Below are 22,047 nucleotides of genomic sequence, written 5' to 3'. Positions count from 1 at the left end.
ACCACTTCTTTGCAGTGTTCACGTTTACTAAGGCACTACCCAAAAGGCGCCACAAGAGGGCACTCCAACACAAGAGATGAGGTGAATGAGCAGAATTTCTGCTGAAAAGAGGCAGAAGGTTCTGTATGTAGAAAAAGAAACACTGTTGAACCATGTGTGAAATAGATAAAGAAATGAAATGAAAGAACAACCTGGTTCTGCTCAAATTCACCAATCAGAGGTACTGCCTCAGTCTGCTTCATCAGGCTGTGTACTTGTTTCTGCCATGGAGCGTTAACAAGAATCTGAGGTCCATATTAGAAAAGCTGCTAAAATCATCAAACTTTGCAGAATTGTAATAAATTAGCAATATAAATTACAAGTCTGTGATAGTGTATAAATTTGTAGTGAAAAAAAAAAACGTGGACCAAGGTGGGATTGAACCCACGACCTTTGAGCTGCAGAGCCGTGTCATTACTGATTGCGCCACCTGGAAAGGGGGCGGCGGTCTGAAAGACATACTTGGGCAGTCAGAAAATAGATCGCGGTGAGAGGCGAAAAACGTCGTTTTTTGGAGTTACAAAACGTCGTGTAACTCAAAAACTAGGAGGGCTAGCAGCATAATTCTTGTACTGGGTGAATCAGCGGACTTTGGTGTATTTTGACTGCGATTTTCATAGCTCGTTCTACCTCCGCCGCGGAGATATGACGAGAGAAGAAACGGCTTCATTTCCAGAGTTTGAAGACTGAGAGAAGGACAGATTTCCACCCTCAAACAAACGTAATTCATTGCTCAACGGTAAGATAATTGTAAAACTGCTTCCACTGTGAGTGTCAGCAGTGTCTGAAGATATATTGGCACAAGCCTCATGTCCTAACTTTGCTTTGTTCAAGAGATATGGCGATTTGAAAATGCTTCCCGTTACAGAATTTCAGCTCTGAATTTCAAAACCTCCCCATAGACTTTGAATGGGGAGTTGTCAGACCTTGTGTCACTCCGAGGCACATTGCGAAAAAACGGTAAATCTCACAATAAAGATAGTGACATTGTCTGAAAGCCAGCAAAAATACCTACGTTTTGATGTATAATTTGTGGGGGTTGAGTGGAAATTGAGTGAGTAGCAAGAAGTTGTTTAGACATGAAGAGAAAATTCAGAACGGACCAGCACTCACTCTGACTTAATTGCATAGCAACCATAGCAACGCATGTATTTTCTGAAAAATCACAATTTTGCAACTGAAGACTTAAAGAGGTATAAAATTAAAACGGTAGAAGATCTGAAAAAGCTGAATCAGACAGGAATAGCCCAATAATCTGAGAACATTTTAAAGTTTGAATGGAGTTTCTAGGTGAAAGTATGACAAAGTAGTTAAGTTTCAAAAACAAGCAAGTTTTAGAAGAATTGTGGAAGTTTTCCATTCATTTCAATGGGACAAATTAAAGGAAAAAAGTGTAATATTTTAAAAAGTATAACAGTAATAAACACCAAAAGTCATTGCCGGAAAGAGCAGAAAGAGCAGAACAGTATAGAGTTTGAACGGAGAAAATCGGCTGAAAACTGAGGGAGTAGATAAGTGCCAAAAAGTGTACGGAAGCAACTAGAATAATATAGTGGAATAAAGAATAAAGAGAAACAGGAACTCAATAGTGTGGAAGCCCTTTAGGGCATCCACACAATAAAGTATAAAGAATAAAGAGAAACAGGAACTCAATAGTGTGGATGCCTCCAGCATCCACACAATAAAGTATAAAGAATAAAGAGAAACAGGAACACAATAGTGTGGATGCTTAAAGCATCCACACAACTAGAAAAATTTGCATTTCCTGCGAAAATGCAGTGTGGATGCTGTAATGCTGAAACTGTCTGCTGAAACTAGCTGAAAAAGCTGAAAAGTTGCAGAAATTGTAAAAACTTTGCAGAAGCAAAGGAACTTTGCTAAAATGTAGTAACTTAGCAGGACTGTAATATCTTAGAGGAAACATAATACTTGGCAGAAATACAATAGCATAGCAGAACTTAGCAGAAATATTGTAACTTACCAGAAACACGATAACTTCTCAAAAATACAAGAATTTAGGAGAAATAGTATAAGATAACAGAAAGAATATATTTAGCCAAACATTCTTAAACATTACAGAAATACTATGATTTAGAAAAACAGTACAACATAGCAGAAATGCTGCGATTTACCAGAGACACTGTAATATACTAATAATATTGAAATTTTTAAAAAAAAATACTATGTTTTAGCACAAATACTGTAATTTGACAGAAATACTATCATTTGGCAGAAATACTATATTTCAGCAGAAATACTCTGGTTTAGCACAAATATTATAACATAGCAGTAATACAATTATATAGCAGAAATGCTATATTTAGCATTTTGATTTAACAGAAATACAATTATGGAGGAGTAATACATTAAAATGGGAGAAATATTGATACACACACACACATACACAGAGCCTAAAGGGAACAGTATTTGTGCCATGGAGTGTTAACAAGAATCTGAGGTCCATATTAGAAAAGCTGCTAAAATCATAAAAGTTTGCAGAATTGTAATAAATGATGAATATGAATTAGTGGTCTGTGATAATGTATTAATTTGTAGGGAAAAAAAACATGTTGCCCAAGGTGTAATTGAACCCACAACCTTTGGGTTGCAGACCTGTGTCATTACCAACTGCGCCACTGGGAAAGAGAGCGAGCGCCTGGAAAACAGGGTGATGAGCAGTCAGAATTAGATTGTGGTGAGAGGCAAAAAACGCCGTTTTTTGGAGTTACAAAACGTCATGTAACTCAAAAACTAGGTGGACTAGAAGCATAATTCTTGTACTGGGTGAATCAGCGGACTTTCGTGTACTTTGACTGCGATTTGCATTGCTCTTTGTACATCTGTCGCTGAGATATGACGAGAGAAGAAAGGGCAGACCTCAGATATGATTGGCTGGCTGGGAAGCCGTGCAGGCCCTGATATGTAAATTTTATATGTATCAGTCCTCACAGAGGATTAGCTGCCTGGGGACCTGGCAGAAATATATACAAATAGTATGATTAAGCATAAATACTACATTTAGTAGAAATACTATGTTTTAGCACAAATACTATAAAATGGCAGAAATACTATAATTAAGCAGAAATACTATATTAAGTACAAATCCTATAAAAAGCAAAAAAACTGTACTATGATTTGGTAGAAAAACTATAATTAATCAAAAATACTATATTTGGCAGAAATACTATTTTTTTTAGGAGAAATACCATATTTAGCACAAATCTTATCAAATAGCAGAAATAATATGGTTTAGCAGAAATGCTGTAATTAGCACAAATACTGAAAAGCAGCGGAAATGCTATGACTTAGCACAATAGTAATAACTTAAATAGAAAAATTGGAAAAGCAAAATGGACAGCTGGAAAAATCCTGAACATGCTAAGGGTCCCTCAAATCTAATTGTTAAATGAAAAAAAAAAATCAGCAAAAAAAAGTATAACAGTCACACAATCACAAATATGGACACATATGGAAACACACATGCACAGAGAGACACACACAGGACCAAATTCAGTCAACCAGTCTAAATATATTGAATTTAAATCATATAATAAGATGCTCCCATCAAAAGGCTCTCTCTCGCTCTCTCACACACACACACACACACACACACACACACACACACACACACACACAGAGCCTAAAGGGAACAGTATTTGTGCCATGGAGTGTTAACAAGAATCTGAGGTCCATATTACAAAAGCTGCTAAAATCATAAAAGTTTGCAGAATTGTAATAAATAATGAATATGAATTAGTGGTCTGTGATAGTGTATTAATTTGTAGGGAAAAAACACATGTTGCCCAAGGTGTAATTGAACCCACGACCTTTGGGTTGCAGACCTGTGTCATTACCAACTGCGCCACTGGGAAAGAGAGTGAGCGCCTGGAAAACAGGGTGATGAGCAGTCAGAATTAGATTGCGGTGACAGGCGAAAAACGCCGATTTTTGGAGTTACAAAACGTCGTGTAACTCAAAAACTAGGTGGACTAGAAGCATAATTCTTGTACTGGGTGAATCAGCGTACTTTGGTGTACTTTGACTGTGATTTGCATTGCTCTTTGTACATCTGTCGCTGAGATATGACGAGAGAAGAAAGGGCAGACCTCAGATATGATTGGCTGGCTGGGAAGCCGTGCAGGCCCTGATATGTATTTGTATGTATCAGTCCTCACAGAGGATTAGCTGCCTGGGGACCTGGCAGAAATATATAGAAATAGTATGATTAAGCATAAATACTACATTTTTTAGAAAAACTATATTAAGCACAAATCCTATGAAAAGCAGAAATACTATGTTAAGCAATATAAATATCCTCTAAAAATCCTATAAAAAGCAGTAAAACTGTACTATGATTTGGTAGAAAAACCCTAATTAATCAAAAATACTATATTTGGCAGAAATAGCAGAAACACTATATTTAGCACAAATCTGATGAAATAGCAGAAAGAGTATGATTTAGCAGAAATGCTGTATTTAGCACAAATCTCATAAAATAGCAGACATAGTATGACTTTGCAGAAATGCTGCATTTAGCACAAATACTGAAAAGCAGCAGAAATGCTATGACTCAACACAATAGTAATAACTTAAATAGAAAAATTGGAAAAGCAAAATGGACAGTTGAAAAAATCCTGAACATGCTAAGGGTCCCTCAAATGTAATTGTTAAATGAAAACAATCAGCAAAAAAAAGTATAACAGTGACACAATCACAAATATGGACACATATGGAAACACACATGCACAGAGAGACACACACAGGATCAAATTCAGTCAACCAGTCTAAATATATTGAATTTAAATGACAGACAGACAGACAGACAGCAGCATCAGCAAGTGAACAGGGGCTGTTAACAGCATGTTTCTAGGTCAGTCAAACAGCTGTGAGCTTCTCAATTTGAATCCACCAATCAGAGAGGCTGTGTGCTTTTTCCCGCCAAAACTGGTGCACTAAGTGCAGGCTTTTACACATGCAGCACAGAGAGAAACAGGATTTTTGCAGTCTATTTCTCATAGTGAGAATTCCCCTCAAACAAACAGCCATAAATTTCTAACCGTGAGGGGCTAAAACAGTCATTCTTAGACCATTTTATTCAGAAGACATAGGGGAATCTTGAAATGCTGACCATTTAAAATAAAAATATGAAATATTAGAGATATATGACATAGATGATTGGTGGGCTTAGAAGCCACGAAGGTCCCAATATGCAAATTTAAATGTGCCAGGACTCAGATATGATTGGCTGGCTGGGAAGCCATGAAGGCAACAATATGCAAATTTAAATGTGCCAGGACTCAGATATGATTGGCTGGCTGAGAAGCCATGAAGGTCCCAATATTCAAATTTAAATGTGCCAGGACTCAGATATGATTGGCTGGCTGAGAAGCCATGAAGGTCCCAATATTCAAATTTGAATGTGCCAGGACTCAGATATGATTGGCTGGCTGGGAAGCCGTGCATGACTTGATATGTCAATTTGAAAATTACAGTCCTCACAGAGGATTGGCTTCCTGAGGAACTGGCAGGAATACATAGAAATACTATGATTACCCAGAAATACTGCGTTTAGTAGAAATACTATGTTTTAGCACAAATACTATAATTAAGCAGAAATATTATATTAAGTACAAATCCTATAAAATAGCAGAAATAGTATGATTTAGCACAAATGCTGTATTTAGCACAAATCTTATAAAATAGCAGAAATAGTATGATTTAGCAGAAATGCTGTATTTAGCACAAATACTGAAAAGCAGCACAAATGCTATGACTTAGCACAATAGTAATAACTTAAATAGAAAAATTGGAAAAGCAAAATGGACAGCTGCAAAAGTCCCACAAGCACAGAGAGACACACACAGGATCAAATTCAGTCAACCAGTCCAAATATATTGAATTTAAATCATACAATAAGATGCTCCCATAAAAACTCTCTCTCGCCCTCTCTATCTCTCTCTCTCTGTCTCACACACACACACACACACACACACACACACACACACACACACACACACACACAGGGAGAGAAAATCAAGTTTCTAGGTCAGTCAAGCAGCCTGGGAGCTGCTAAATTTGAATCCACCAATCAGAGAGGCTGTGTAGTTTTTCCCGCCAAAACAGGTGCAGCCGTTTTACACACACACAGAGCACAGAGACAGGATTTCTGCAGTGAATTTCTCATAGTGAGGATTCCTCTCAAACAAATGGCTATAATTTCTTAACCGTAGGGGCTAGAACAGTCATTCTTACACCGTTTTGTTCAGAAGAGATGGGGGAATCTTCCAGTGTTAACGATTTATCATTAAAATATGAATTATTGACGATATTTGACTTCTAATGCACCATAACTGAGTAGAGGCAAGCAAAATCTGCCTTGACTTGCCCTCAAACAACGCTTTCTAACTCTAAATCTATTTGGAGTATCGATATCATTCTTTCACCGTAAGAGACAGCAGGCTTTGGTGAACAGTCATGGAAATTTTCAGGTCTCTGTGGAAATCCATTAAAAAGATATGACGAGAGAAAAAGTGGTTCATTTCAGAGTTTGAAATCTGAAGAAATCTGAGCGAAGGACTAATTTCCTACCCTCAAACAAGTCTAACTCATTTCAGAACGGTAATAGGTGAGAAAATAATTCTTGAATTGTGAGCGTCAGGAGTGTCTGAAGATATACTGGGACAAGCCTTATGTCTTAACTTTGCTTCGTTAAGGAGATATGACGATTCGAATATGCCTCTCATTACAGAAATCAAGCGGTGATTTTGAACAAGCTCTCCATTGACTTTCTATGGAGAGTTTTGCGACTTTTGTGTTGGTCTGAGGAGATTTGCCAAAATTCTATAAATCTCACAACAATGATAGTGACATTTTCTGAAAGCCAGCAAAAATACCTACATTTTGATGTATAATTTGTGTGGGTTGAGTGAAAATTGAGCGAGTAGCAAGAAGTTGTTCGGACATGAAGAGAAAATTGCCAAAGGTACAGTGGCTCACTTAGAACCAACTGCATAGCAACCATAACAACGCATGTATTTTGTGAAAAATCACAAAGATGAAACTCAAAACTTAAAGAGGGATAAGATGAAAACGGTAACAGATATGAAAAAGCTGAATCATTCATGAATAGCCCAATAATTTGTGAACATTTTAAAATTTGAATGGTTGTTCTAGGCGAAAGTATGAGAAAGTAGTTAAGTTTCAAAAAAGAGTAAGTTTTAGCAGAATTTTGGAAGTTTCCCATTCATTTCAATGGGACAAATTAAAGGAAAAAATCTTAATATTTTAAAAAGTATAAGAGCAGAAAATACCAAAAGTCATAGCCGACATTAGCAGAAATAGCAGAATAGTTTAAAATTTGAACGGTGAAAATCGGCTGAAAATTGTGGAAGTAGATCCACGGCGAAAAACGTACGGAAGCAACTAGAAGAATAAAGTATAAAGAACTAGAAAAAGTTTGCATTTCCTGCGAAAATGCTGTGTGGATGCCTTAATGCTGAAGCTGTCTGCTGAAAAGCTGAAAAAGATGAAAAGTTGCAAAATGTTGTATGGTGGTGGTGAAAAAAAAACGTCGCCCTGAGCAGGATTCGAACCTGGCCCTCCTGGTCTCACGGCGGCTATTCATTTCCCTGAGCCATAGTCATTCTCGTAAAGAAAAGGTGGAGAGACGGACAATTTTGCTGAAATTAGCAGAAGCTGCTGAGAATTGTGCTGATAAGAGGTGAAAAGGCTGAAAACTTTGCAGAAAAGAGGTGAATCAGCAGAATTTCTGCTGAAAAGAGGTAAAGAAGCAGAAAGTTGCACTGAAAAGAGATGAATCAGCAGAATTTCTCCTCAAAAGTTTTTTCTGAAAACAGCTGAGATTTGTGCTAATAAGAGGTGAAAAGGCTGAAAATTTTGCAGAAGAGGTGAATAAGCAGAATTTGGGCTGAAAAGAAGTGAAAATTCTGAATATTCTGCTGAAAAGAGTTCAATCAGCAGCACTTCTGCTGAAAAGAGGTGAATGAGCAGAATTCTGCTGAAAAGAGGTTTTTGCTGAAAACATCTGAAAAAGCTGGTATTTGTGCTGAAAAGGGGTGAAAAAACTGAAAATTTTGCTGAAAAGGGGTGAAAAAGCTGAAATTGAGTTAAAAAAGTTTAACTGTTAACTGAAAGAAATGTTGCCATAAGCGGGATTTGAACCCGGGCCTTCCAGTCTGAGAACGGATGCTCATCTCACTGAGCTAAAACACAGGTCAACCTGGCAAGGAAAATCAGTGAGGCCACTGATGATATGGCAGAAATGGGCAAAAAATATTGCAAAAAAAATTCAATATCTCAAAAAGTATAGAAGTTATGAGCACCAAAAGTCATAGCCGGCATTAGCAGATATAGCAGAATTTTTTAAAGTTTGAATGGCGAAAATCGGATAAAAACTGTGGGAGTAGTTAAGTGCCAAAAAGTGTACGGAAGCAACTAGGGGAATAATAATAAAGAAGAAAGAGAAACAGGAAAACAATAGTGTGGAAGCCCTTTTAGGGCATCCACACAACTAGAAAAATTTGCATTTCCTGCGAAAATGCAGTGTGGATGCTGTAATGCTGAAGCTGTCAGCTAAAACTAGCTGAAAAAGCTGAAAAGTTGCAGAAATTGTAAAAACTTTGCAGAATCAAAGGAACGTTGCTAAAATGTAGTAACTTAGCAGAACTGCAATATCTTAGAGGAAACATAATACTTGGCAGAAATACAATAGCATAGCAGAACTTAGCAGAAACATTGTAACTTCTCAGAAACATAATCACTTCTCAAAAATACAAGAATTTAGGAGAAATTGTATAAGATAACAGAAAGAATATATTTAGCCAAACATTCTTAAACATTACAGAAATACTATGATTTAGAAAAACAGTACAACATAGCAGAAATGCTGTGATTTATCAGAGACACTGTAATATACTATGAATATTTTAATTTTATATAAATACTATGTTTTAGCAAAAAATACTCCAGTTTAGCACAAATATTATAACATAGCAGAAATACTATTCTATAGCAGAAATGCTATATTTAGAAAGAAAAATGTAATATAGTAGAAATACTATGATTTAGCAGAAATCCTACAATATAGCTAAATAACAATGATTGAGAACAGATACTATGATTGAGCAGAAGTAATAACTTAAGGGAAAATATTGGAAAGGTAAAATGATAAGCTGAATAAAAGGAACATGGTTAAGTCCGCTGAAAACTATTTGTTGTTCACCTGTGAAAAATAAAACAAAAATACATTTAGAAAAAAAACTAAGAACAGCCAACAGATACACAAAATCAAATATGGATACACAAATCACCAAATACACAGAAAATCAAATATGATTACACAAATGTACAGAGAGAGACAAACACAGACAAACACACAGTCTATGCCAGTCAACCAGTCTGAATATATTATATTTTTATCCACCAATGAGATGCTGCCCTAAAAAAGGTCTTTGTGTGTGTCTCTCTCTCTCTCTCTCTCTCTCCCTCCTCTCACACACACACACACACACACACACACACACACACACACACACACACACACACACACACACACACACACACACACACACACACAGCAGCAGCAGCAAGTGAACAGGGGCTGTTAACAGCATGTTTCTAGGTCAGTCAAACAGCTGTGAGCTTCTCAATTTGAATCCACCAATCAGAGAGGCTGTGTGCTTTTTCCCACCAAAACTGGTGCACCAACTGCAGGCTTTTACACACGCAGCACAAAGAGAGACAGGATTTTGCAGTCTATTTCTCATAGTCAGGATTCCCCTCAAACAAACAGCCATAAATTCCTAATCGTAGGGGCTAAAACAGTCATTCTTAGACCGTTTTGCTCAGAAGAGATGGGGAATCTTGAAATGTTGACCATTTAAAATACAAATATGAAATATTAAAGATATATGACATAGATGATTGGTTGTCTTAGAAGCCATGAAGGCCCCAATACGCAAATTTGAATGTGCCAGGCCTCAGATATGATTGGTTGTCTTAGAAGCCATATAAAAAGCAGTAAAACTGTACTATGATTTGGTAGAAAAACTATAATTAATCAAAAATACTATATTTGGCAGAAATACTATTTTTTAGCAGAAAAACTATATTTAGCACAAATCCTATAAAATGGCAGAAATACTATAATTAAGTAGAAATACTATATTAAGTACAAATCCTATAAAATGGCAGAAATAGTATGATTACTGAAATAAAATAAATACTGAAAAGCAGCAGAAATGCTATGACTTAGCACAATAGTAATAACTTAAATAGAAAAATTGGAAAAGCAAAATGGACAGCTGAAAAATCCTGAACATGCTAAGGGTCCCTCAAATGTAATTGTGAAAGGAAAAAAGAATCGGCAAAAAATATATATAACAGCCACACAATCACAAATATGGACACATATGGAAACACACATGCACAGAGAGACACACACAGGATCAAATTCAGTCAACCAGTCTAAATATATTGAATTTGAATCTTACAATGAGATCATCCCATAAAAGGCTCTCTCTCTCTCTCTCTCTCTCTCTCTCTCTCTCACACACACACACACACACACACACACACACACACACACACACACACACACACACAAGATCCAATTCAGTCAACCAGTCTAAATATATTGAATTTAAATCTTACAATGAGATCATCCCATAAAAGGCTTTCTCTCTCTCTCTCTCTCTCTCTCTCTCTCTGTCACACACACACACACACACAAGATCCAATTCAGTCAACCAGTCTAAATATATTGAATTTAAATTTTACAATGAGATCATCCCATAACAAGCCTTCTCTCTCTCTCTCTCTCTCTCTCTCTCTCTCTCACACACACACACACACACACACACACACTCACTCACACACACACACACACACACACACACACACACACACACACACACAAGATCCAATTCAGTCAACCAGTCTAAATATATTGATTTTGAATCTTACAATGAGATCATCCCATAAAAGGCTTTCTCTCTCTCTCTCTCTCTCTCTCTCTCTCTCTCTCTCCTGTCACACACACACACACACAAGATCCAATTCAGTCAACCAGTCTAAATATATTGATTTTGAATCTTACAATGAGATCATCCCATAAAAGCTTTCTCTCTCTCTCTCTCTCTCTCTCTCTCTCTCTCTCTCTCTCTCTCACACACACACACACACACACACACACACACACACACACACACACACACACACACACACACACACACACACACAGGGAGTGAGAAGTAAGTTTCTAGCTCAGTCAAGCAGCCTGGGAGGTGCTGAATTTGAATCCACCAATCAGAGAGCCTGTGCACTTTTTCCCGCCAAAACAGGTGCACGCAGCACAGAGAGACACAGGATTTTTGCAGTCTATTTCTCATAATGATGACTCCCCTCAAACAAATGACCATAATTTCCTAACCGTAGGGGCTAGAACGGTCATTCTTACACCGCTTTGTTCAGAAGAGATCGGGGAATCTTAAAGTGTTGACAATTTATCATTAAAATATGAATTATTAAAGATATTTGACTTCTAATGCACCATAACTGAGTAGAACAAAGCAAAACTGCCTTTACTTGCCCTCAAACAACGCTTTCTAACTCTAAATCTATTTGGAGTATCAATATCATTTTTTCACCGTAAGAGACAGCAGGCTTTGGTGAACAGTCATGGAAATTTTCAGGTCTCTGTGGAAATCCATCAAAAGATATGACGAGAGAAAAAGTGCATCATTTCCAGAGTTTGAAATCTGAAGAAATCTGAGCGAAGGACTAATTTCCTACCCTCAAACAAGTCTAACTCATTTCCGAACGGTAATAGGTGAGAAAGAAATTCTTGAATTGTGAGCATCAGGAGTGTCTGAAGATATACTGGGACAAGCCTCATGTTTTAACGTCGCTTTGTTGAGGAGATATGGCGATTCGAATATGCCTCTCATTACAGAAATCAAGCGGTGATTTTGAACAAACTCTCCATTGACTTTCTATGGAGAGTTTTCCGACTTTGTGTTGGTCTGAGGAGATTTGCCAAAATTCTATAAATCTCACAACAATGATGGTGACATTTTCTGAAAGCCAGCAAAATAATACCTACGTTTTGATGTATAAATTGTGGAAGTTGAGTGAAAATTGAGCAAGTAGCAAGAAGTTGTTCGGAAATGAAGAGAAGACTGCGAAACCTACAGTGGCACACTGGAAACCAAGTGCATAGCAACCATAACAACACATGTATTTTGTTAAAAATCACAAAGATGAAACTCAAAACTTGAAGAGGGATAAGATGAAAATGGTAACAGATATGAAAAAGCTGAATCAGACATGAATAGCCCAATAATTTGTGAACATTTTAAAGTTTGAATGGTTATTCTAGGCGAAAGTATGAGGAAGTAGTTCAGTTTCAAAAACAAGTAAGTTTTAACAGAATTGCAGAAGTTTCCCATTCATTTCCAATGGGACAAATTAAAGGAAAAAGCTTAATATTTTAAAAAGTATAATAGTATAAAATACCAAAAGATATAGCCGGAAAGGGAAAAATTAGCAGAATAGTTTAAAATTTGAACGGTGAAAATCGGCTGAAAATTGTGGAAGTAGATCCACGGCGAAAAACGCACGGAAACACCGGAATAATAATAAAGATAAAGAATAAAGAGAAACAGGAACTCAATAGTGTGGATGCTTAACCAGCATCCACACAATAAAGAGAAACAGGAACTCAATAGTGTGGATGCTTAAAGCATCCACACAATAAAGAATAAAGAGAAACAGGAACTCAATAGTGTGGATGCTTAAAGCATCCACACAATAATAAAGAATAAAGAGAAACAGGAACTCAATAGTGTGGATGCTTAAAGCATCCACACAATTACTTCCCTGCTTACAAAGCATTTGCACACCGAGTGCATATGTACTTACCAGACGTCGTCGACTACGAGAACTGAGCCATCAGGCATCATGGGAAGGTAAGACGAGTTATAGTTTGGAAGAATCTTCACATCTTTGACACACATTGTGTCCTGTGAGCTGCAGTTCATCACTGAGGAAAAAGTTACCCACTAACCATTAGCTGTTTATGAGCTTATTGTACTTCCAGGTACAATTGCATCATTTTGGTGTTTTGCTAACTTGACGCAGTTTTCTGGACCATTCAAATTCCCCATTTTTGGTATGTTTAACAGAATAGTATTGTATATTGTGTATATTCATTTTGTTTCCTGCGTTCAATTTGAACAAGTTTAAAATGCAGTAAAAATCAGATGAAGGTAGCGTGACAGACGTTTACTTTGATCACACAAAAATGAGGCAGGACTGCGTGATGGATAATTCTAAGGAGCTCGGAAAGCAACCAGCTTCTTTAAGTTTCTTGAAGACGTTTCACCTCACATCCAAGAGGCTACTTAAGCTCTCACATCAAATAGTGGCGAGTCACAAGTGATTAAACCCTATTTAAACCCCGGTGGGCTGCCCCCTACTGGGGCATTTAAACCGTATTTAAACCTGTTTGGGTTTATGTTAGGCAACGACCAACGTCCTGACAACAAATTTCTTACTTGACTAACTATGCGGGGAAAAATTAGACACGTGCTTAAAACTAAGAAACACTCAAAAATGTCAATATAATATTGACAATAATAACAAAAGGGATTTGAAACCACGTATCTCATTATTTAGTGATGAATCATGGCGCTTAACTGTGTGGCGTCTGACATCGTTAATGATCAACATTACACGTAGCTGCTTTAGTTTAAGCGGCTGCTGTTTCACTTAATACTGAGACAGGTAGCTGTTGTTTGGGAGAGATCCAGATTTGGGAAAATACAATTAAAAAAGTAATAAAAGTCCACGTTTTGTGTCCGTGTGTGCACGAGCTGCTGTCCTACCCTTGAGGACGGTCAGAAAACTGTATCTCAGTCTAGGTCTTTTCTTACGCCATATAAAAGAGATAATTGAACCATTTAATTTTGACAAAACCTTTTTGGACAGAGCAAGCGGTAACATCTGGAATAAATACAAGAGGCGAGGGAGGATATTCATCTTGACCAGATGAATACGACCTAAGAGAGACAGAGGGAGGCTGCACCACCTATCCAAATCGCGATTGATGGTCTGAATTAAAGGGGTGTAGTTCAGACTAAACATTTCTTTTAGATTCGGTGAAATCTTTACTCCTAAATAAGTGAAACCGGAGGGAGACCAACGAAAAGGCTGAGAAATGTTTGGATCAACCTTATTTAGAACAGAGAGGGGCAAAGCCTCACTTTTAGAAAAATTGATCTTGTAGCCTGAGAAGGAGCCGTATTGGGAAATTAACGCAACTAATCTAGGAATTGAGTGAGCAGGAGAATTTAGAAAAATTAAGACGTCATCTGCATAAAGTGAAATCTTATGTTAAGAATTGTTCAAACAGAGTCCTTCAATAGCAGTATCCTTCCTAGTGGCTGTGGCAAGGGGTTCCATAGCCAGGGCGAATAACAAGGGGCTCAGCGGGCAGCCCTGCCGACTGCCACGTTCAATACTGAACTTGTCCGACCTATAACCATTGGTAATCACTGCCGAAAGTGGGGAAGTATAAAGGATCTGGATCTATTTAACAAAGTTGTCACCTAAACCAAATTCTTGAAGTGTGAAAAGAAGACACGGCCATTCCAGACGGTCAAAGGCCTTTTCAGCATCAAGTGAGATGACTAGAGCCTCAGGGTTAAACAAAGATGAGTGCTGAATAATGTTAAGTAGGCGCCTCATGCTATGTGTGGAATACCGCCCGCGTATTAGACCATAGCAAACAAGCAGAACTCAAAGTAAAGAATCGATCTCACCAGGCTAGTATCGATCCGATACCGATGCCGACTTGGGATCGATACTATCGATATTTGGATCGATCCGCCCACCACTAGTGTGAAGGAATGAATTGTGTCAATAAAATGTTTGGAGCAGTAGCTTGCAAAGCATAAGTGGATGCTGTGTTATTTTTAACAAGTGCTACGAAGACAACACATGGTACCAGGAGTAAAAGTGGAAGAGTGGAAGCGATAGCAGTTCAAAGTTCTGTTTGAGATGGAAAGTTTGAAACCACAGAAAGGACTGAAACTGGTGGGGAATGTGGACAGCAACTGGTGGTGTTTTAAGCAGCAGTTTGAGTTGTATATGGCTGCCATGGGACTGGACTCTAAACCTGATGCCAGGAAAATTGCATTGCTGCTCACGGTAGCTGGTCCTCAAGCCATTGAAGTCTTCAACACGTTTGAGTTTGAGGAAGTTGGTGACAGGAATAAGTACGACAAAGTGGTTGAAAAGTTTGATGCACACTGTTCACCACAGAAGAACACAGTATATGAAAGGTATGTTTTCCGATCTCGGACGCAGCAACCAGAAGAGACTTTTGATTGCTTTGTGACTGATTTGAAGCTAAAGGCACAGTCATGTGATTTTGGAGAGCTGAAAGATTCTATGGTTCGTGATCGAATTGTGTATGGGATCCATGATAAACGGACTAGAGAACGGCTGCTCAGAGATTCCAAACTGACTCTAGATGAAGCAGAAAGACTGAGTCATGCAAGTGAGTTAGCCCTGCAGCATGCAAGGACATTTAATGAGACAAGCGTCACTGCAGTACATGATAGTGTACTCGAAGCACAGGCCGAGGGGGCGGTGTGGCAGCAATTTTTCACACCAGCCTATTAATTAACGAAAGACCAAGACAGACTTTTAATTCATTTGAAAGCCTGATGCTTAGCCTCGTCCACCCCAGCTGTAAAACTCAGAAACCAGTCTTACTTGTTATCATCTATCGTCCACCTGGGCCTTACACAGAGTTTCTCTCTGATTTCTCAGACTTTTTATCTGATTTAGTGCTCAGCTCAGATAAAATAATTATTGTGGGTGATTTTAACATCCATGTAGATGCTAAAAATGACTCAACACAGCATATAATCTGTTATTAGACTCAATTGGCTTCTCTCAAAATGTAAAAGAACCCACCCACCACTTTAATCACACTCTAGATCTTGTTTTAACATATGGCATAGAAACTGAACATTTAACAGTGTTTCCTGAAAACCCTCTGCTGTCTGATCATTTCCTGATAACATTTAAATTTACAATAATTGATTACACAGCAGTGGAGAGTAGACTTTATCAAAGTAGATGTCTTTCTGAAAGTGCTGTAACTAAGTTTAAGAATATAATCCACCCACTGTTATCATCTTCAATGCCCTGTACCAACATAGAGCAGAGCAGCTATCTGAACGCTACTCCAACAGAGGTCGATTATCTTGTTAATAATTTTACCTCCTCACTACGTACGACTCTGGATACTGTAGCTCCTGTGAAAACTAAGGCCTCAAATCAGAAGTACCTGACTCCGTGGTATAATTCTCAAACACGTAGCCTAAAGCAGATAACTCGTAAACTGGAGAGGAAATGGCGTGTCACAAATTTAGAGGATCATCATTTAGCCTGGAGAAATAGTTTGCTGCTTTATAAGAAAGCCCTCCGCAAAGCCAGAACATCTTACTATTCGTCACTGATTGAAGAAAATAAGAACAAGCCCAGGTTTCTCTTCAGCACTGTAGCCAGGCTGACAAAAAGTCAGAGCTCTACTGAGCCAACCATCCCTTTAACATTAACTAGTAATGACTTCATGAACTTCTTCACAAATAAAATTTTTATCATTAGAGAAAAAATGACCAATAATCATCCCACAGATGTAATATTATCTACAGCTACTTTTAGTACCATCAATGTTAAGTTAGACTTTTCTCCAATTGATCTTTCTGAGTTAACTTCAATAATTAATTCCTCCAAACCATCAACGTGTCTTTTAGACCCCATTCCTACAAAACTGCTCAAAGAAGTCCTGCCATTAATTAATTCTTCGATCTTAAATATGATCAACCTATCTCTAATAATCGGCTATGTACCACAGGCCTTCAAGCTGGCTGTAGTTAAACCTTTACTTAAAAAGCCATCTCTAGACCCAGCTGTCTTAGCTAATTATAGGCCAATCTCCAACCTTCCTTTCATATCAAAAATCCTTGAAAGAGTAGTTGTCAAACAGCTAACAGATCATCTGCAGAGGAAAGGCTTATCTGAAGAGTTTCAGTCAGGTTTCAGAGCTCATCACAGCACAGAAACAGCTTTAGTGAAGGTTACAAATGATCTTCTTATGGCCTCTGACAGTGGACTCATCTCTGTGCTTGTCCTGCTAGACCTCAGTGCAGCGTTCGATACTGTTGATCATAATATCCTATTAGAGCGATTAGAACATGCTGTAGGTATTACAGGTACTGCACTGCAGTGGTTTGTATCATATCTATCTAATAGACTCCAAATTGTTCAAGTAAATGGAGAGTCCTCTTCACACACTAAGGTCAATTATGGAGTTCCACAGGGTTCAGCGCTAGGACCAATTCTGTTTACATTATACATGCTTCCCTTAGGCAGCATCATTAGAAGACATAGCATAAATTTTCACTGCTATGCAGATGACACGCAGCTCTATCTGTCCATGAAGCCAGGTAACACACACCAATTAGTTAAACTGCAGGAATGTCTTAAAGACATAAAGAGCTGGATGGCCGCTAACTTTCTGCTTCTTAATTCAGATCAAACTGAGGTTATTGTACTCGGCCCTGAAAATCTTAGAAATATGGTATCTAAGCAGATTCTTACTCTGGATGGCATTACCTTGGCCTCCAGTAATACTGTCAGGAACCTTGGAGTCATTTTTGACCAGGACATGTCCTTCAACGCACATATTAAACAAATATGTAAGACTGCTTTCTTCCATTTGCGCAACATCTCTAAAATTAGAAATATCCTGTCTCAGAGTGATGCTGAAAAACTAGTTCATGCATTTATTACTTCCAGGCTCGACTACTGTAATTCACTATTATCAGGATGTCCTAAAACTTCACTGAAAAGTCTTCAGCTAATCCAAAATGCTGCAGCAAGAGTCCTGACAGGGACTAGAAAGAGAGAGCATATTTCTCCTGTTTTGGCTTCCCTTTCATTGGCTTCCTGTTAAATCCAGAATTGAATTCAAAATCCTGCTCCTCACATACAAGGTCTTAAATAATCAGGCCCCATCTTATCTTAATGACCTTGTAGTACCATATCACCCTATTAGAGCACTTCGCTCTCGCTCTGCAGGCCTACTTGTTGTTCCTAGAGTATTTAAAAGTAGAATGGGAGGCAGAGCCTTCAGTTTTCAGGCCCCTCTTCTGTGGAACCAGCTTCCAGTTTGGATTCGGGAGACAGACACTATCTCTACTTTCAAGATTAGGCTTAAAACTTTCCTTTTTGCTAAAGCATATAGTTAGGGCTGGACCAGGTGACCCTGAATCCTCCCTTAGTTATGCTGCAATAGACGTAGGCTGCCGGGGATTCCCATGATGCATTGAGTTTTTCCTTTCCAGTCACCTTTCTCACTCACTATGTGTTAATAGACCTCTCTGCATCGAATCATATCTGTTATTAATCTCTGTCTCTCTTCCACAGCATGTCTTTATCCTGTTTTCCTTCTCTCACCCCAACTGGTGGCAGCAGATGGCCCCGCCCCTCCCTGAGCCTGGTTCTGCTGGAGGTTTCTTCCTGTTAAAAGGGAGTTTTTCCTTCCCACTGTCACCAAAGTGCTTGCTCATAGGGGGTCATATGATTGTTGGGTTTTTCTCTGTATTTATTATTGTGCGATCTACTGTACAATATAAAGCGCCTTGAGGCGACTTTTGTTGTGATTTGGCGCTATATAAATAAAATTGAATTGAATTGAATTGAATAGTGCAAAAATAGCTGTGGTTAAAAAGAAAATGAGGAAGAATATGTCGCAGAAGTCCAGCAAAGAGGATACAGTGTACTCCTGTAAGCGATGTGGTGGCTGACATGAACCGAGACAGTGTCAAGCTTATGGCAAAAGATGTTTGAAATGCAATGGAAAAAATCATTTTGCCAAACAATGTCTGTCGAAAGCCAAACCCAAATCGGTACATGTAGTTGAAGAGACTGATTTAAGCGAGACTTTCTTTGTGGGCATAGTGTCACTTGAGGATGTAAAAAGTGAGCATAACGTAGCAGAAGACAGTGAGCGACGCTCAGATTATGAAGACACGTGGATTGTTTCACTCCTAATACAAGGAACTTTGGTGGCACTAAGGATTGATACAGGTGCACAGGCAAACCTAATCAGCATGACAGAGATCAATGCTATGAAACCAAAGCCCAAAATAATAACGAAAGGAGTGCCTCTAAAAGACTACAATGCAAAGAATATTGAAAGTAGTGGTCAATGATAGGTTTGTAGCTTAAACCTATTCGCTGGAACGTTGAAGGCAATGTAATAACACAGCAAGCAAGACACGAGTAGGCAACATTCTTTATGTTTCACGTGCACGGGAGAGAACTGGACAGGCGCCGTTCCTTCGCTTGACCCCAGTTGCTCTCGTCCGCTCTTCCGTAACACTGCTCTTTTATTGTGGTTCCATGAATATGCATAGGCTCATTAACATATGACATAGGTATACATGTGAACAAAGAATACCGTGTGTGTGTGGGGGGGGGGGTCAAACTGTGACCCCAGGAAGACTCCCCAGAGCCGTCCATCTAAACAAAAGGCACTTAGACTCAAACAGATATACGTGTGTTTGCTATACCATATATCAGCAAGAGAAGATACGACCTCTCCTAGGAGGTGTGTGATCTATGCCAGAACACTCTGAAGAGGAGTGAACGCACTCCCCTCTTCATGCTACACAGAGTTGTTACAGACCTCCTAGGATGAGACATTCTTTCAGTCTACAAATGATTATATACTTCTAAGCATATATGAGTAAATATTTCTAAGCATAAATGACAATCAACAACACAAATCTAACAGTCAATGCAGACTTAAAGTGACAATAAAACATAAAGATTATGATGTATTGTTTAATGTTGTTCCAGAAGGTTGTGAATCACTGCTGGGTGGCGTGACATCCAAAAGATTAAACCTAGTAGAAAGAGTGTATCACATCAGCTGTGCAGAAGCAGCAAGTGGACAGCGAGGCGCAGTTGACTCCATTGTACAGCATTATGAGGATGTCTTCAAAGGTTTGGGATGTCTACCATGCACTTACAGTATCCAGCTGAAAGAGGATGCAGAGCCAGTGATCCATTCACCACGTAGAGTCCCAGCTCCACTGAAGGGCCGTTTAAAGAAAGAACTGGACAGGATGTCACAGTTGCAGGTCATTACAAAAGTGGAAGAACCAACTGAGTGGGTAAACTCAATGGTGTGTGTGGATAAAAGGAATAAAAACAATGATTTGAGAATATGCATGGACCCTGGTGATTTAAATCAAGCCGTAAAGCGTGAGCACTACCAGATACCAAAGCGTGAAGAGATTGGAAGTGAAATGGCAGGTGCCAAATACTTCTCAAAGCTAGATGCAGCACAGGGTTTTGGCAAATAAAGCTAGATGAGAAAAGTTCAAAATACTGTACTTTCAATACACCTTTTGGCAGGTACAGATTCCTCAGAATGCCATTTGGCATAATCTCAGCATCTGAGATTTTTCATCGTGCCATGGACAACATGTTAGAGGGATTACAAGGTGTTCGCTGTTATGTTGATGATGTGGTTATTTGGGGCTCCACCCTACAAGAACATAATGAAAGACTGGTGAAGGTGCTGCAACGGGTGAGGGAGGATGGATTAAAGTTAAATCATGAGAAGTGTCATTTTGGTGTAAAGGAAATAACATTTTGGGAGACAAATTCTCTGCTGGAGGTATTGAGCCAGATGAAAGAAAAATAAAAGCCATCGCAACAATGCCACGCCCGACAGATAAGAGAGGTGTGCTCAGAGTGATGGGAATGATAAACTTTGTTGGAAAATTCATACCTAACTTGTCAGTGAGAACATCAGCTCTAAGGGAGTTACTTCGTGATTCCATAGAATTTAAATGGACAGCGAGGCATGAAAAGGAATGGAATGATTTAAAACCACACTGACAACGCGCCCAGTGCTTGCATATTATGATCCAACTAAGAGTTTGAAAATCTCAACAGATGCCTCAAAGGATGGGCTTGGAGCTGTTTTACTTCAAGCTGAAGAGGGGAGCTGGAAACCAGTTGCTTATGCTTCTAGATCCATGACTGAGTCTGAAACCAGATATGCTCAGATTGAGAAAGAATGTCTTGGGCTGGCATATGGACTTGATATTTTCACTGTTATGTTTATGGTCTTCCTACCTTTACAGTTGAGACAGATCATCGTCCTCTTGTGTCAATCATTAAGAAAAGTCTGAATGAGATGTCGCCGAGGATTCAACGTCTCATGATGAAACTGCAGAGGTACAGCTTTGACTTGATATACACACCAGGCAAGCATTTAGCTTTAGCAGATGCACTGTCGCGAGCATCACAGGTGTGTCACGCGAGCTCCACTGAGACAGAAGTAGACGATCATGTTAATATGATAGTGGAGTCTCTGCCAGTGTCTGACACAAAGATAAAACAAGTATGTGAGGAGACAGCTGCAGACAGGGAGCTGCAAACGGTGATGGACAATATCCAAGGAGACTGGCCCAAAGGGTCTTGTTCAAAGTATTATCATGTTAGATCAGAGCTCAATGTGGTAAATGGACTGCTGTTGAGAGGCAATAGGATTGTGATACCACATAGTCTGAGACAGCTGATACTTCAAAGAATACATGAGGGACACCTGGGAATAGAAAAGTGTAAAAGGAGGGCTAGAGACACTGTGTACTGGCCTGGTATTAATAAAGACATTGAGACCATGATTGGAAAGTGTGAAACATGTAACAAGTTTCAGAGCAGACAGGCAAGAGAACCCATGATGATTCCTGATCTTCCAACAGCGCCATGGAGGAAAGTAGGAACAGATTTATTTCATTTTAATGGGAAAGACTATCTGTTGGTGATAGATTATTACTCTAACTTTCCTGAGATTGCTCTGCTTACAAGTACAACTGCTAATAATGTGATCAC

General features: G+C 38.7%; 2 protein-coding genes across 2 annotated transcripts in view; both read right to left on the bottom strand.

The window, feature by feature from the left end:
• Positions 1-13,073, bottom strand: part of LOC120433800 (microtubule-associated protein 11-like) — a 187,138-nt gene extending 174,065 nt beyond the window's left edge. Inside the window, exon 1 of the mRNA XM_039600696.1 lies at positions 12,979-13,073. Coding sequence (XP_039456630.1) covers positions 12,979-13,073 — 95 coding nt within the window. The remainder of the gene's footprint in view (positions 1-12,978) is intronic.
• LOC120439390 (zinc finger protein 771-like) overlaps positions 1-22,047 on the bottom strand; it is an 844,755-nt gene that overhangs the window by 395,608 nt on the left and 427,100 nt on the right. The gene's annotated exons all lie outside the window — the stretch shown is intronic.

The sequence above is a fragment of the Oreochromis aureus genome, linkage group 3, assembly GCF_013358895.1.
Source record: "Oreochromis aureus strain Israel breed Guangdong linkage group 3, ZZ_aureus, whole genome shotgun sequence".
Lineage (NCBI taxonomy): Eukaryota > Metazoa > Chordata > Actinopteri > Cichliformes > Cichlidae > Oreochromis > Oreochromis aureus.
The sequence above is the reverse complement of the archived record's forward strand: the minus strand, read 5'-3'. Positions and strand labels throughout refer to the sequence as shown.